Raw genomic sequence first — 17555 nt, 5'->3', positions numbered from 1 at the left:
CCGAGCCAGCCTCTCTGGGCACCTGCTGCTCCACCCAAGCTATGTGATTTTTCAGGTACCAGATCTTCCTGGGAAACCATAACCAGCACAAAGATTATCAAAACAATGCTTAATGAACTTCAATGCTTGGTATTTTATATTGAGAAACCTCTTGCTGTATGAATAACTGATCTCAGCACTTTTCCACTTGGATAAGTGCTACGATCAGTTATTCATTATATTCGACTACCACCACCATATCACACCTGAAGCTACTCAATTTACTCTATCTGTATGATATCAAAAAATCCTTTTAAGAGTGTTGCCTTTGGATTTATATATTACATAATGTTGTTACGTACATAAATTAATATGAATACATCAGTGAATTCATGGGCTTTGAAGGGTCCCCACAGTAATTGCCCCCATGGGATCACAATAAACAAAAAACCTCTTTTTCATTTTCAACAAGATACTATTTCACTGTTTTCTTGAATTTCTTTGCTAATGAATGAAAGTATTTGATTACTGCAAAGAATGTTAAAGCAATAGATTTGGCACTACATAATGGTGTGCAAAAAATATCTTAGAAATTCCATATCGGGGCACGTAAGTAGCTCTTAATTCCTTCATTTAAAATGGAGAAAAGGGATATTATCTAGTCATAATAGCATAAACATGAAAGGGTACAAATTAAGAGTAGCTCTGAATAAGTAATGATAGTCAAGCAAAGAATGCCCTCTCTGTAGTGTAGTAGTGCCTGAATCATGGTCAGGAACGAAAATAGTTTTAATCAGAGCTATGCCATGCTGTGATTCTTTCACACCTTAAACCTTCAATTCCTCAGCTTCTGATATGGGCCAAGAAGAGCCGTGTGCTCCTGCCAGGAAGCAAAGGACCAACCCCTATCGGACATGGGGGTGTGGGAACCACGGTGGTGGAGGTGGGAGGAGGGGGAACTCTGCTGAGGAGGGAGCGGTGGGTGTTCCACCCAGTGGTAAGGCCACCCCTCGAGCGCTTGGACGCTGTCCAGCCACGCATTGGGGCTGTAGTCAGTGAGGAGGGCGTAGAGAAGGTGGTGGAAGGGGGTGTGGAGACGTTGGCGGTGGTCGGGGGGGTTGGGAAAACCCTGAGGGAGGAGGAGGCAGGGGCAGTGGAAGTGGTTGTGGTGTCCTTGGAGGAGCCAAGCAAGGAGAGTTTGCCAGTGTTGAGCAAGGTGACTGTAGCAGAGCCAGCCAAGGGCCTCGGCATCTTGAGGGCCATGGGCGCTGCTGTGCCCGTCCACAGTGCAGAGGGCTCAGCGCATCCCGAGCCGATTCGTGTCCGAGCGAGGGGGCTCTTGGAAAGGAGGGGGTCGAGTGCATCGTTGACGATAGACCTTCAGCCTTCTCCGCCGGTATCAGAGAGAGTCAATGGGAGTTGTGCCCCAGTCACTCCCACCAGAGAGTGGTAAGTGCTTTTTTGAATTGCTTCTGAAAAATAACAGCAGTGGGCACTAATCGCAGTATTTTATCAAACGGGCTTATGAATATTTTCCCACTGTCATCTTGTTTATCAACTAGCATTTTTCACTTATCATTGACTTAGGACCTCTGCTGTGTCTTAGCCCTCTTTTCATTCCACACTCGTAGTAGCAATGCAATGATAAGATTGTCTGTGAATATTCAGGGGAGATTTTTCGTAATTAAATTACACATGTACATAGCAACCCCTATTGTAGAATATGTTCTCCATAATTCTTTGCATAGAGGTATTATTACTGGAGCTAAAAAGTAGTCTGAAAAGTAGGTTTTTGGGAACTTGATGGTTGTGTTGCCATCTCGTATTGAACCCAAACAGTAGTGAAGGGCAAAATAGCCATTTTGGGAAGTAAAATTTGTGAAGGCACCTGTGAATCAATTGTCATTTTTGGCTGTGGGCTTCTGTTTCTGTCATAACTCCAAACAATTTGAGGGCAACAACTGCCAAGGAGTGACCTGGTGTGCTATCGAGATGGGAAAGGCTTTTTCATGAGCCAATCACGTGCATTTTTCTTGCAGATCAGTGTGTAAATGGTCTAGCAATGATGCATAGAATGTGCCTGTAATGACCATTCTCCTAGCATTCGTGGAAGATTATTCCTTGTGAATCCCATAAAACAGTGCTTGTAGCCTTCCCAGCTTCAGAAATGGTCTTTTACTTCTTTGTGCAGGCTCTCCCACGGTTGGCATTTCTCTTTGGCAGGCTTCAAAGGCTCCTCTTCAGATGTGGTTTGCATATCGAATGATCCAATGTTTTGGATCTGCAACAGGGCTAAATTTTTCCAGGCACCTATTGATATCCTATCTTGTTTAAGGTAGGTTTTGGATGGAATGCACGCAACATGGCAGGCAACATTTCTTAGCTTCTTCTAACGAGACATGTCCAGAAATCCCAAAGAATAGTGAATTGTTGTTCTCTTCTGCATATTTTCTACCTCTCTTCTTTCCATCCAATATGCCGATCCATTTCCTCCCCCGACCTCACCTGCCCAATGCCCTTTTACCCTCTTCAACATTCCATCCCCATGATGAATAACTGATCGTGGCACGTTCCCACTTGATAAAACTTATTTATGACCGGATTTTGATGTATTACATCGTCATCAACACCTGATGGTGATGTAATACATTGAAACCCAGTCGCAAATAAATTTTATCAAGTGGAAAAGTGTCACGATCAGTTATTCATGATGTTTGACTTCCACTACATCACACCTAAAGCTACTCAATTCACTCTATCCCCAGTTAAACTGCTCTGCGTCCACTTTTCTTACCTCCTTTGGATTTCTCCCAGCATGCCTAGCCCTTGTTAGTTTTCCTTGATGATGATTTTACCTCTTCCATGGTTCATAATTGATAACTGTCTTTTAGTTAGAATGATAGTTTTCGCTTTGCTATGAACATCTGGTATGCGGACACTTTTGTTCCTGGTGCCCATCACTATGTTTGAGGATGTCATAGATCTTCCAGACTCCCATCAATCACTATAGTGTTAGCTTTTGATGTGGAGCATGTTAAGTTTATTTTCAAATCATCTTAATTCCATTGGTATCCATTCCTTGTGCTTCATTTATTGCTTCTTCAACGTTGCATTCAACTCTGTCTGTGTCCAATTCTTTTATTTAATTTGGCTTTTATTAAATTTGTTTGTTGGTGACATAGCTGAATTATTCTATAGTTGATGCATTTATTTTGTTCTTGTGTCGTACTTCAAGATTATCCAGCAATATGAACATTTCGTTCCTATCTCAGCCTTGTACAATGACTTCTGAACAGTACACTAATTCCGTATAAAATGCTTAATTTGAACGAATAATTTTCCTTGTATGCTTTAGACAAGAATGGTCACCTCTACTCTTCCTGATTCCAATTTTACAGGTTTTCTTGAATTTTTCGTTTTAATAATTCACTGACTAAGTTGCTGTTTTGGATGCATGTGGCATCATACCCAAGATTCATTGCTCATCTCTTTTTTTGTCTTCTTTGGGACTGTAATGATTAATCTCTCGTCAAAGCCCTGAAGTGGCCGTCTGTTGCCAAACTCTCTTTGATGTAATTTGAATTAGGTCCATTTAATGTATAATAAATGACCTAAAAGTGCCTGATACACCCAAGCAAAAACATTCTAAGAACTCAGTGACAAATTTAACATGATAACAACATTTAGTGAGCTGATAAAGTTAATGCCTCTTAGTCTTGAAATCTTATGGTGACGTCATATTTTTTACCGCCTTAATCTTTTATATTGTTTATTGGAAGACTTATGAGGATTTGCATACACTTGACGTTCTTGGATTTTCTATGGTTTTTTAAAATTATTACCATTTTGATTTCTTATATATTTTGTAGTTCATCCTAATAAATTGAAATGAACTTGGGTAATTAAAAATTGGCAATTTTCCAAAAAAAAATTCCATAATTATTTAGTGGAAATTTGCCAAATTTTAATTAATTATGATATTCCACCATATCATGCCTGATACGTCTCTTTTTATGAACTTTGGGATTGCTGTACTATCCACTGTGCTATACTTCAAGCTTCCCCTGGCTAGAATAGTTAGCGGTTTTTGCGGACATTCTTTTGGTATAGCCAGGGAAGTGGTCACTGCTAAATCATGATGAGAAAAATCACAGAAATCCAAAATTTTATATCCTTTCCTTATTTTTTATTATGATTTAACTATTCAAATTGTTAGGACTAATTCTGCTAGCAAACCAACTCTGCCAATAGTTCTGAGTACAAACCATTCCAATGTTTTAGGAAAAATCACCAAATAAATCTGCTTTTTAAAATTGAAGGTAAAGTTGAAAGTGGGTACTGGGTTGTTGTTTTATTTGTTTTGTTTATCACTAAACTGAAAAGTGCTGAGTTTTTGCCTTTGCGCATTGTATTATAATCATCATAGTAACAGCCGGGACAATGACAAGCATCCTATCCTCCTTGGATGGAGGGGGACCCAGCTAGGGATAGGGTGGATGCTGGCTCGACATGACCAGCTGCCAGTTGGTCAGACGTGGTTGGGTGTTTACTCAGTGGTTGCAGTGTATGCATTTGGGTCCTCTTTTGTAAGCACACCATGCCTCAATTGCTGGGTCATAGGAAAGGAATGACCTGGCCATCTGCAGCTTTAACTCCATTGTATAGATTATGTAAAACATAAACAAAATAACCAACCCGAAGCTTGGTTTAGTAGGTGATGGTAGCATTCACTCAATACCACTAAGCCCTATGTGGTGTGTGAAATTCACGCATTAACCGGGTTGGGGTTATTTCCTTAGTCCCTGTGCCGCCTATGGTTTCCCAGGTAGATCTGGTCCCTGAAAAGTCACCTACCTTGGGGTGGAGCTGAGGGTGTCCAAAGTGGCTTCCCCTGGAATCGAACTGGGCTCTCCTCCGGTCAGTAGTCCAACGATCTACCCCTGGACTACCACGCACCCCATAGAATATGTAGGTTGCTATAATACGTGGGCCGTTCGGCCTAGCAAGGCTGTGGGTTCAGCTAGAGCTACCATCTTGGTGTCTTAACACCCCTACACTGTATGCTTCCTGCTGTGGCAATGTGCAGACTGGTTCTTTTACTTGGCTCACTGTAAACTGCCTTTGCTCCCTGCAAACTTTTCCACCTTCCCAACCCCAAATACGTTCGTGGTCAATTATAGAGGGTAATGGTGTCAGCTTGAAGAGTGGCATTAAAAGGCTTTTAGGGCAAAAATTAATGAAGCAGATGAGCGGGAGAGCGTAGACATATTGATGAGCTAGGTAAAGGTATTTCCAAATCATATGAAGATATCCTCAAATCAGAGTGTAAATTTGGTATGATTGTTCAGAGTGATGAAGACATGTAGAGAGTTAAATCACCTAGGAAAGTGACATTAAACTAAAAAAAACAACAGGGCGTACAATTGCAAAAAATATGCATTAAAAATTACTTACAAGTACATGTATTGATTCTGTGCACATAAGTGTTGTTTTAAAATAAATGCGTAGTTTATTACAGTGATATTAAAATACTGATTTGCATTCCCGACATTTTTCTTTGACTATCACTCCTCCCAGTACTGACATGACTGCACTCAACGGTCAGTTATTCTTCCCCCGTGGTGGTCATTGGAAGGAAGTTCCAATGGATTTATTGGAAATGCTCCCATAAGTGAGGAATAACTTGAAAACCCTACAAACTGGAGGATTATATTATTGCCAACCATAGGATAATAAAAAAAGACTATCAAGCTGTAGAATATCATAAAAGTTGCTCCTGGCCAGGCTTTAATCTAGATTTTTGAAAAATTCTTGCTTGCCGCGTATGTTTTGTGGAACAAAGTATACTATATACATGTAGATATCTGCTGCAAAGAAAATGGTGCAGTTTACAAGTTCAAAATGCTACTCTTTAGTATTAGTATTGAAACTCTTCCAGAATACAATGACGTACATTTTACTATGCGTAAAAAGTTCTGATATATTTCTACTCATTCCCCTATAATTACACTTGTTGCCTCCGCGTGTTCTGCCGTGAGATTCACCGGCCAAGTAATGGCGTGGCCAAGTCACCGCTGGTGACTCGATGTGGACATAGGCCCACAGTGATGACTGGTGACTCGCCGTTGACTACGGACCAGTGGTTGATGCCGAACCCTCCCCCTTTCTGCCTGGAGAGGGATGTTGATAGCGACGACGGGTGACTGATGTCATCCCGAAGAAGCCAGTCTGGGACTCGAGATCAGAGAGGAAGGTTGGGCTGGGCCCCTCCTTCAGGTTGGAGGCGCCAAGACGTGTCAAGTGATATTTGTTGTAACCTCTGTTTCTGTCTAGAATACATTTGATTTGGTTAAATCGGGACCGCCGTTGCACTTTTCTTTAGTTCTTTCTTTTCCCCCATTTCTATCAACAAACTCCTCCCCACGTCATAACCCACCAAACTAAAAGCCCCCGTTTACCCTCGAGGCAGCCACTACTCAACTCATGGGGCACTCTCTAGTGTCGCCAATATCCCCTCGAATACGCGGGGATACGACACACTGATTTTAGCCTTTACATTGTTGGGCATATCAAAGCTTACATGACTGGAGGAAAGTCATGAATTATTTTATGTGGCTATTTTCAGTAATCTTGTGTTTGTATTTTATGTAAAAGCACTGCTGTCTCTTGATATAATAATTAAATACCGTTTATATGCTGTGAAAACATTCATGTTATTTGAATCTAAAATTGAATAAACATATAAAAAAGAGGATACCTGTGAACCATCTTATAAAGTGCACTTTTAAAAAAGTTCTTGTCTTTCAAAAATTTTAGATTTTTGATTGCAGATTTATGTGATTCAACGGTTTATGCTTCAATTGTGTTTGGCATGATTTAGAGAAAGATAAAAGCTTCATAATGTTATATTTCTGAACCAGAAGTCAAGTATGCCCTCGCCATGTTCCTCTTCATTGGCATGACAGTACAAAGTGTTAGCATAGGTTTTGCATTCTGCCATCTGCAGTTCATGATGAGCTTGTAACCTCTGGTGCAAGCTAATCCAATTTCAGGAAATGTTTCCAGTTGTTGCTAGTCCTAGTGGACTAGAGCCATGGGAATGTATATTGAGTTCTGGGAATTAGATTTACGTCCATCCTAGATGAGTTCTCTCGGTCATCGAGAGCCCAAATTTAAGGGAATTTCAATGTGTAGGTTTAGCATTGACAAAATATAGGCACATAGGTTTTACACTAATCTGAAAACTATTAATTTGCTCCATCTGAAAAATCCTAGAAGATTTGGTGTTTGACAAATTTTATTATGGAATGTTCTTTGCCAGCTATTTCAATGCAAATCATGTGTGAAACACGTTTGATGATGAAAAAACAGTGGGTGAAAGCAAGGTTATATTTATTTTACTGATGATGCAAGAGTGTTTATTAGAGAAAATATAATTTTATTCCTTTGCCCCCTCCCCCTGACTTTCCGAGGAAGGGTTTACTACTTGCGCTTGTGATTTTCCATGCTTATGTTGTTACGTGATTCTGATAATATCTTTATATGGTTTTTGTGGCATTTGTCTTATCATATTTTGTCATAAATGTTCCGTTGCACCAGTGGCAGTGAACACTGCAAAGTGTAGTGTAGTTACTATCTATTACATTTGTTGGAATAAATGTACAAATAAATTTTCCCAATTTCCCTTCCAGTTCTACAGAGGAGTACCTTCTATCAGCTGGGAACAGATTAAGCAGGGGTCAGCTGAGAACTTGCCTGCGTGATCCGAAAGCTCTCCACAATGAATTCTGGGAAGTACCCTCAAACCACCCTGAGCACAGTGGGGTGGCCGGTAGTGGTACTAGGAACAGATATCGCTCCATCTTGCCAAATGAACGTTCCAGGGTAAACCTTAGTGAAAAGGACAGTGACCCCATCACATCATACATCAATGCCAACTATGTTCGGGTAGGTGGTTAACATTTCAAAGTTATATTTGTTTTGCTGCTCGTTCGCCTGAGGTGGAAAAGAAGGGATTCATGTGATAATAGGAATTCAATCAAATTTTATTATGCTGGGAAATGCTGATGTTAGTCATGTAAGTAACTTTTAACAATTTATGAAATAGTAAAAGTGAATAGGAGGGGGAGCAAGCAGTGGAGCCTTGTACAACAAGCATGATTCTTTCCGTGATTTTTCTCGTGAAGTGGAAAACACATTTAACGAAACAACTTTTCGATTATAAATAAATGTAAAATATGATAATGCGTACCGAGCTAAAAAAATTAAAAATGAGGTAAAATAAAAGAAAATTATAAATACATTAGGGTGATGCTTGGTATGCATAGTACGTTGCCACGGATTCCCATCACCTCAACATCACATTTAGCCTGCTCTTCTGGACTTAACCCCTGTTGAAGGCTCATGGAGTTTCTGAATGCCAAATGAGCAAGGGTTAAATTTTCAAATTGCCGCTTGCATTTGTGCCAAATAGCAGTGTGAGGTGGCCTTTCATTGGCTTGTGGCTGGGCAATGTATTCTTTGCTGTTGTGACGTATACATAGATAGGTTGGCTTCGGGATCTTCTTCCAGAAGAAACCCATCTTGTCACAATTAAAAACTGGTTGTGGCCGGTGACATTCTGAATCTATGAGCTTCTTGACATCACCGATGAAGTTCTCCGCTGCCATCGAGTCGGAGCTTTGCAATTGCTTTTTGATGATCTATATGAGAAGCAACCTTTCAACACCTTTGAGAATATCTAACCCTTGTGTAAATATTCTTTTTCCCTCCCTTTGGAATATCTGGACATGTATCTGGATATGAAATATCCAACTTAATCTTGTCCTTGAAGAAAATGCAAATTGTTGATGTGGCAAACAAACTGTGTGAGGGAGTACCCAAAAATAACCAGAATTATTTTTTTACTGCTACGTAATTGATTTTTTTACAAAATAACCGTGTCACCTTCAAAGTACTTTCCATGACACTTAATACATTTGTTCAGCCTGTGATTCCATTCCTGGGAACATTTTTCAAACTCATCTGTCTTCATGACAGACAGCTCCTGCCTCGTTTCTTTCTTTACTGCTTGCATGTCATCAAAACATTGTCCTTCAATGCCCATCTTCCTTCACAGAAACAAGAAGAAATCGCATGGTCAGATGGACAAGGGAGTCATGTTTTTTTTTTGGCGGTGCATTGAAATATCTGCATGAGCCAGTGTGTTTTCACCATGGAAGAGCCAGTCCTGAGTCTTCCACAAGTCGGCCCTTTTTTGTTGCACACTGTTGAGCAATCTTTTCAAAACCTCCAAATAGAAAGCCTGATTAGCAGTCTGCCCTGGTGGCATGAATTCGGAATGCACTATCCCTCTCTCATCGAAAAAAGAAGTGAGCATCATTTTGAGGTTTGATTTCACTTGACGAGGTTTTTCTGGGCGAGGCGACAATGAAGCTTTCTACTGGCTTGATTGTTGTTGATGGACGTCCTGAACGAGGTTTGTCATCTGGTGACTTTTCATCTTCGTTGAAATGAGGAAACCATTGGTACACTTGAGTTTTTCCCATCGCACAATCCTTGTAAGCTTTTTTTAACATTACGACAGTGTTTGGGGCGTTTTTCCCCAGCAGGAACCAAAATTTCCCTGTGGCATGCTGTTCACGCACGTCCCTCACGGCAAAAAATGAGGGGCGAGCAAAACTGCTTTTGCGAAACGATTTCTTTTGACTGAGCGCAACCTTCCCAGGTGACAACAATGCCTGTGCAGTACTCTGATTGATTTGGGCTGTGCTCACCTAGCGGAAAAAATGTGGACTGTGCATGCTCTGTCAACCGCGGCACTATTCCAGTTCTGTATGGGTACCCCGTCGTATATTGTGCGCTTGGTCAGCCACGCTCACACCTTATTCTCACTTCTATAATGATTTCATTTCACAATTTTGTTTCTTTTATTCTTGTATGGCTGTTTTCTTGAGGATTTTTGTTTGGGGACACTTCAAAAACTCTGCTCAAAATGTTATTAAACTTTGCACAAATAAATCAATAACAATACGTCTGAAAACAAGTTTAGACGAATGTGTGATTACTAGCAACATTAAGATGCCAGTGAAACAAGTGCTAAATGCAAACTGAAGCACCTGTCGTGTGATCATCCTGGCTATTCCCCTCTCCTCATCGCTCGTTTTGGGAAAAGTCTCTCACTAAGCGAGTCATTTTTGGTGAAAATATTTTGTTCATTATGCAGAATACTCGCAATCCAAGGAGCTCGTTGAGGATGCTTCCACTGTATGTACATGTAAGTAGAAATTCCAGAGATTGAATAGCTCACGTAGTTATTAGATAGTGAAAGAATTTTCAGAAGGTAAAAAGAGACTAATAGTGTCAACTTCAAAGAGATGACATGAGAGAGCTATTCATGGAGCTGACGTTTTCAGGGAATGAGGAAAAATACTTAAAAAACTTTAAGATAAAGAGACAGGTTTGGATGCATAGACAGGATGATGAATGGAAGGGAAGTACAAGATCTGTTCAAAAACTTACCAAAATTTTATTACAAAAAAAATAATGAACCAACAAATTACTTGAAATGGTTCCCTTCAAACTAGTCTCCTCTCAAAAGTTTAAGTTTATCCCAATATGTTTCCACTTATTGAAACAGTCCTGTATTGCATCTTCCGGAATGCTCATAAGCTCCTCCATCGAATTTCCCTCTGTCTTGGGAATGGTGGCAAATCTTTTTCCTTTGATCGGGATTTTTAATTTGGAGAACAGGAAAAAGCCAAACGGAGTCAAGTCTGGTGAGTAGGGTGGGCAGGGAAGCACAGCAGTCTTGTTTTTGGCTAAAAACTCATGACTTCTGAGATACAAATGAGCTGGTGCGTTGTTGTAGTTATAAAAACCATGATTTTTTGGGTTGGAGGAATCTTCCACCAATCCATCGTGAAGATTGCACTTTTGTTTAGATGCCATATCCATAAACCCATGACTCATCACCTCTGATGATCCTGGACAAGAAGGTTTCCTGTTTCCTCTTCATCTCAATCAAACAGTTCCCGACAGACTTGAACTCGATGTTGTTTCTGGTCTGCTGTCATCAGGCAAGCCACGAAATCGGTGGCGGAAGTTCCCTGACATTATAATGCTCATTTGCACAAACGAGATTGGTCACTTTCTCGATGCAGGGGGTCTTTATCAGTCAACGTTGATGGGCTTCCGTAACACTCATTGTCTTCCACTGATTGCCATCCCTTTTTGAACCAGGTAAACCACTTATAGCAGGTGGTATGTTTCGTAGCATACTCAATTTGTCCGGGCAATCAACTCCAAAGTTTTGGTGAAGGATGGGTGGAATCACACAGAAAAATGATACTTCTTCAAAGAGCTCATTTCCACAAATCTGATTTTTCACTGCACCCCACCCATTCACATTACAGGTGTAACTTATCAATAAACTAAAGAACATCAACTGAAAGGTTGAAGGGGGTTATTTAGGAAGTTTCTGCAGGCACAGTGCTTCCAGGTGGATTAATTAATAACCAACTGTAGGCGTGCTATAAAAAAGTGTTCAAATGGACCTTGTATATTGGAAGGTGAAAAAAAGAGGGAAGGGTCTCGAGGCTCTATCAAATATGAGAAGGAGATCAACCAAGAGGCTTTAATTTTCATTTTTAAAAAAATGAAAAGCAGTAGTGAATGTGAACTAGGATAGTAACTTAATTTTGTATGTAACAAAGGCCCGATTGAAAATTAAAAACTGAAGACTGTGTAAAATGACCACGTCGGTAAAGATTATATGGGTCATACTACCTCGATCAAAAATTTCCCGGAATTTATTCAGAAAATTAAAAATACAAGTTTATTCATCTAAATCTATATTGTCCCCTTCAAAGTAATCCCCATCGACTGCAACACACTTATGCCAGCGCTTGATCCAATCCTCGAAACATTTTTTATATTCGGTTTTCGGTATGTCCATCAGTGCTTCCTGCGATTTTTCCATTACTTCCTCTCGGCTGCTAAAACGCGTTCCCCGTAATGGTTTTTTAACTCGATTGAACAGAAAGAAGTCACAGGGAGCCAAATCAGGTGAATTCGGTGGCTGTTGGATGGTATTTGTTGCATTTTTCGTCAAAAAATTACGAATAATGATAGCACTGTGCGACGGTGCGTTATCATGGTGCAAAATCCACGAGTTTTCTGCCCACATTTCTGGTCTCTTTCGGCGAATTGCTTCACGCAAACGTCTCATAACGCCCAAATAATACTCTTTGTTTACTGTCTGGCCTTCTGGCAAAAATTCATGATGCACTACACCGTTGTAATCCATGAAAACCGTCAGCATTGCCTTCTTTTTTGACTGAAAACGACGTGGTTTTTTTGGTCTCGGCTCATTTGGTGAACGCCATTCACTTGCCTGATGTCTGGATTGCGTGTCGTACTCATAAACCCACGTTTCGTCTCCAGTAATGATCCTTTTGATGAATGTGGGATCGGATTCAGCCTCGCAAATCATGTCTTTTGCGACGTCAACACGGTCTCTTTTTTGCATGAAATTGAGGTCTTTTGGCACCAACTTTGCTGCTACACGACGGAAACCCAAATCATTAACCACAATGTCTTGGGCGGATCCATAGGCAATGTTCAAGTCCTCCGCTATTTCTCTGATGGTTAATTTGCGGTTATTGACCAACATTTCTTTTACTTTATCAATTTTTTCACCGACTTTCGATGTCGATGGTCTGCCACTGCGTTCATCATCTTCGATTGACTCACGACCACTTCTGAACCGCTCGTGCCACTGGTAAACGACCGTTTTTTTTAGAGAATCGTTGCCGAAACACTTTTCCAACATTTCCAACGTCCGTGCGCCACTAAATCCGTTTTTTACGCAAAATTTAATACAAGTTCGTTGTTGCAAATTTAAATCCATTTCTGCAATTGTAAAAAATCGCCAACACACACAGAGATAGATGTACTCTTGGCTACGTAACTTTTGCAAATGTCAAGTTATGACACTAAGATTTAAAGGGAATATCAACAACAGATGTACCAATTTAACAAAAAAAACAGAACTCAAATCGGAACGATGGGAGCGGCACACGGTGGTTATTCCGGGAACTTTTTGATCAAGGTAGTATGTTCATGTGTTTTAGAAGTATGATGGTCTACTTGTGATAATGGTGATAATTATTTCTGTATCTACATTTAATGCATTTTTTAATTATCACATGTGCCATTTTAGAATTAACCTTAGTCAATGATTATGGTAGTGATGTGCCATTTTTCATTTTCAGTTCTTTTGGTAATGGCTAATCTACCTATTGAAGTAAAGGAATAGAGTTAAAATTCGTAGCTTGGCTGTTATAGCATTGCCATGAGTTATCAGACTTGACCTCTTTCCCTAGCATCGCTATTAAAGAAGTGGAGGATGGAATTGTTGAGTATGCTTGTCGCCTCTTAACTTACGGTGAAAATGCTCGCTTGCAGGGCTATGATGGAGAGGAACGTGCATATATTGCAACTCAAGGACCACTTCCGCACACAGTCCAGGATTTCTGGGAGATGGTGCTGCAGGAACACGCTCCTGCCATTGTAATGATCACAAAACTGAAAGAGAAGGGCCGACCCAAGTGCGAGAATTACCTTCCCGGTGAAGATGGAGAGGGTGAGAAGGGATCCAGGGTGACGCATGGGGATGTGACCATTACTGTTCAAAATGTCTTCCTCAAGCCTGGCTACACTGTGAGGGAGCTGATCCTGCAGGTTGGAATGTTAATTTTATCTCACTCTTTCACATTACTCCTCTCTCGCTTAGTATTTTCACTCAGAGGTTAGCATCTGTTTCTTATTTAATTCGCCTAATTAAGTGTAAGAATCAAAGTTGCAGTATCTGTAATACAAGGGCTGGCTGAAAAGTAACGCACTTATGCTTGTAGAGTGGGAACAAAAACAAATAGCGAGGGTAAAGTGCAAATTTTGTTTTCCTCATGGTCACTCATTTCTCTCAACATACAAGAAGTTTTTTCATTCCATCATTGAAAAACTCTTCCGATTATTCTTAAATCCAGAACTTGACAGCTGCCTTCACCTCACTGTCCAAGCTGCAATGATTACCATTGAGGTGTCTCTTGGGTTGAGGAAAAAAATAAAAATCGCAAGGCGCAAGATCGGGGAAATAAGGAGGGCGTGGAATTGGTTCAAATTTCAGGTTTCACGGAACCTCTCCAGTTGTGCATGAGGTGTGGGGTCGAGGGTTATCATGTTGCGAGATTATTGGCCCCAGGCTGCCATTAAAACGACTAACTCGACATCGGTGGTGTTTTGAAGTGTGTATTAACTGAGAAGAGTTTACTGTTGCCCCTCGCTCCAGAAAATCGGTCACACAAACTCAGTGAGCATCCTAAAACACAGTCAAAAAAAGTCCGCCGCATGTTTCATCAACATTAATGGCTCTTCCAGGTTTGCAACCACAAAATTTTAATAACCATCGGTTTGCGGTAGACCTATCAACAGCGTCGCCAGCATTAAACAGCCTTTAAACGAGGATGAATCTCAGTAGGGGTCACTTTTTGAGCTGTGAATAATTTGATAATAGCACGCTGTTCAACATGCTCTGACGTGGCACTAGAACACGTCTCCACACTTCCGCTTCTCAAAATACACTGGATGAATGAAACGACCTCAAACCTGGGCATGCATGTTGAGGGGGAATGCTACTTCCACGTGCCACCAGGAGTGCTTCTGAAGGCCTTTTTGTTTGTGGTCTACAAGCATGTGTGCAATAGTTTTCAGCCTACCCTCGTATTTGTTTAATCTTGTATAGAAAAATGAGTACATGTATACTAATCTAAACAAACACGAATTAATGCCATATTTGATAGCATATAAAATGCACTTTTTTCCCCAAAGTAATATGTTAAGGACAAATTGAGCTTCTCAGCCAAAGTAATATCTCAATAAATCACCCCCATATATTATATGTACACAGAGGTGAGTCCTTCCAAAGGTTATCCCTCGCACTCAGTATTGTATGTGAGCTAATTTTACCTCAAAATGGTCTGCAAGTACTAATTAGGTGAACTCCAAAGTATTATCGTTTTCATAAAGACTGTTATTGTATTACTGGTATAATTATTGCCGGGGCTACAGTAGGTGGTAAAGTAGAGAGTCAGACTGTAAAAATACAAGGGTTGTCTAGAAAGTAACTTGCGTTTGATTATAGTGAGTGAAGTTATGGGGGAGCGAAATGTTTGTTGTGCTGGCACACCAGAGTCCTGGCACGGGCCCGCCCGCCCAAGCCCAGCCCCACTCGCCTGAGCTTTGAGTTCGATCCAACTCAGCTCATGGTATGGGCTCAGTATTTATCGGGCCACCCTCGCTCGTGTGTGGTCATTCAAGCTTATGCATGTGCTGTTCTGGGCCACTCCTTGCCCACCGTGAGGTTTGAAGCTTAGTGATTCCGCTGCCCTTCCTAGGAAAGCAATGCCGTTGATTGAGGTTGTGGACTCAGTGGAAATTTTGGTAGATGACAAGGTATCGTAAAGATAATTAATGGTTTCTGGCGTAACTTTATGGAACCGATTCATTATAAATAAATGAAAGGAGCTCACCTGATGATGAAGTTTTACTTCGAAACCCGGGTCGTGTGAATAAATCGTTTTCGTATGGAACTACAAAGTTAGTCCTTTCATTTATTTATAATGTATCGTAAAGACTCAAAGAGGATAATGTAAGACTTAAAAAGGACAATGCAGTGTAAAGACTCAGGAGAACAATGTAACATATTTTCCTAATTCTTTGTGAATTGCAAAACCTTTTCCCTCGGAATGCCCCAGGTTCACAGTCGGCCCATCTCCGAAAATGCCCTGGCCAGTTCAGACCCAGTCATGGACGGCTTGGATAATAGGCTGGCGCAGGCTGCCCTGGGCCAGGTGGTCTTTGAGCTTGAGTGGATTCTTAAGGCCTGCGCAGGTCTCTACAATGCGCACGCATTTGGGCAGTGCACCTCGAGCTGCAGTGTGTGAACTGCTTGTCATTTGTTTACAGTAGCGAGTCAAAATACAAAATACAATTGGAAATTCCACCAAAAGTAAAATCCTTTAAGTGATAAGGTTATTGCTGGCTATGAGCTTCCAAGCTGCTGACATTCATCGGCAAGTTTGTTGTGCTGTGCACCGACTAAGTGATGAGTGAAAGTGTTGCGTATCAGTGGTGTTGTTAGTTTAAGAGTAAACAGACCCATGTCCACGATGTCCTATAACGGGCCATCTGGACTTTCTGGAGCAGTTCATTGTTCACCACTGATGGAATTTTTTGAGTTGATAACCTAGGCTTATGGCGAGGATGCCATGAAACCTGTTATGAGTGGTTTACCTGGTTCAAAAAGGGATGGCAATAAGTGGAAGACAATGAGTGTTCCGGAAGACCATCAACGTTGACTGATATAGACCCATACCTTGAGAAAGTGAGCGATCTCTCGTTCGTGCAATTAGACGTTTGAATGTCAGGGAACTCGCAGAAGGGTGTGGCATCTTGATTGGTTAGTGCCATGAAATCCTGACTGAAATATTTAGGATGCATCGAGTCGCCACCAATTTCGTGGCTTGCCTGGTGACAGCAGACCAGAAGCAACATCGAGTTCAAGTCTGTCGGGAACCGTTTGATTGAGATGAAGAGGAAAGAGGTAACCTTCTTGTCCAGGATCATCAGAGGTGATGAGTCATGGGTTTATGGATATGACATCAAAACAAAAGTGCAATCTTCACGATGGATTGGTGGAACATTGCCCCACCCCAGAAAAGCTCGACAAGTTCGCTCTAATGTTTAAGGGAGATGCTGACTGTATTTTTCGATGCAAATGGAGTGGTGCATCACGAATACCTACTTAAGGCCAGACAGTCAATGCAGAGTACTATCTGGGGGTTATGAAATGCCTGAGAGAGGGAAAGTCAGGCGAAAAGGGCCAGAACTTAAGAGGAGCGGCGAGTGGTTTTTTCACCAGGACAGCAAGCTGGCTCATTAGTCTCTCAGAACTCAGGTGAGTTTTTAGGCAAAAATAAGACTGCTATGCTTCCTCACCCGCCCTATTTGCCAGACCTGGTCCCATGATACTTCTTTCTCTTCTCCTAACTAAAAACCCTAGTCAAAGGAAAAAGATTTGCCACCATTCCAGAGGTATGGAATTCGACAGAGGAGCAAATGAGCATTCTGGGAGTAGCATTCCGGGACTCTTTAAAAAAGTGGAAACGTTGTTGGAATAATTGTAAATATAGTTGGAGAGGAGATTAATTTGAAGGGGACCATGCCCAGTAATTTGTTAGTGAAGAATTTTTTTAAATAAATGAAGTCCAGGAATTGTTTTGAACAGAACTAGTATGCCCTTCTGAAATGGGGTGTCTTATATGCCCTGCATCTTGTATGCCATAAAATATGTTGATAACAAAGTGTTATTAGACCTCTGAAGATCTCTTCTGAGTGTTATTTTTAATGATGTTGTCAAGTTTACAAAATGTAAATTAAATGGTAATCCTTAATTGGGCTGGATGCCCTCGACCATTGTTTCCTCTGAAACTGAGTTATACTGCTACATGACGTAT

The 17555-nt window shown here is 40.9% G+C and overlaps 1 protein-coding gene across 3 annotated transcripts in view; it reads left to right on the top strand.

The window, feature by feature from the left end:
* The window catches only part of LOC139687770 (tyrosine-protein phosphatase non-receptor type 5-like), a 29914-nt gene that overhangs the window by 7130 nt on the left and 5229 nt on the right, over positions 1-17555 (top strand). For all 3 annotated transcript variants that reach the window (XM_071585058.1, XM_071585057.1, XM_071585059.1), the window contains exons 3-5: positions 827-1428; positions 7671-7926; positions 13447-13722. In XM_071585058.1, coding sequence (XP_071441159.1) covers positions 827-1428; positions 7671-7926; positions 13447-13722 — 1134 coding nt within the window. The remainder of the gene's footprint in view (positions 1-826; positions 1429-7670; positions 7927-13446; positions 13723-17555) is intronic.

Source organism: Hetaerina americana, unplaced genomic scaffold (genome assembly GCF_022747635.1).
Source record: "Hetaerina americana unplaced genomic scaffold, ioHetAmer1.1.p SCAF_2, whole genome shotgun sequence".
NCBI lineage: Eukaryota > Metazoa > Arthropoda > Insecta > Odonata > Calopterygidae > Hetaerina > Hetaerina americana.
Note: the sequence above shows the minus strand (reverse complement) of the source record. Positions and strands in the feature narration are given on the sequence as shown.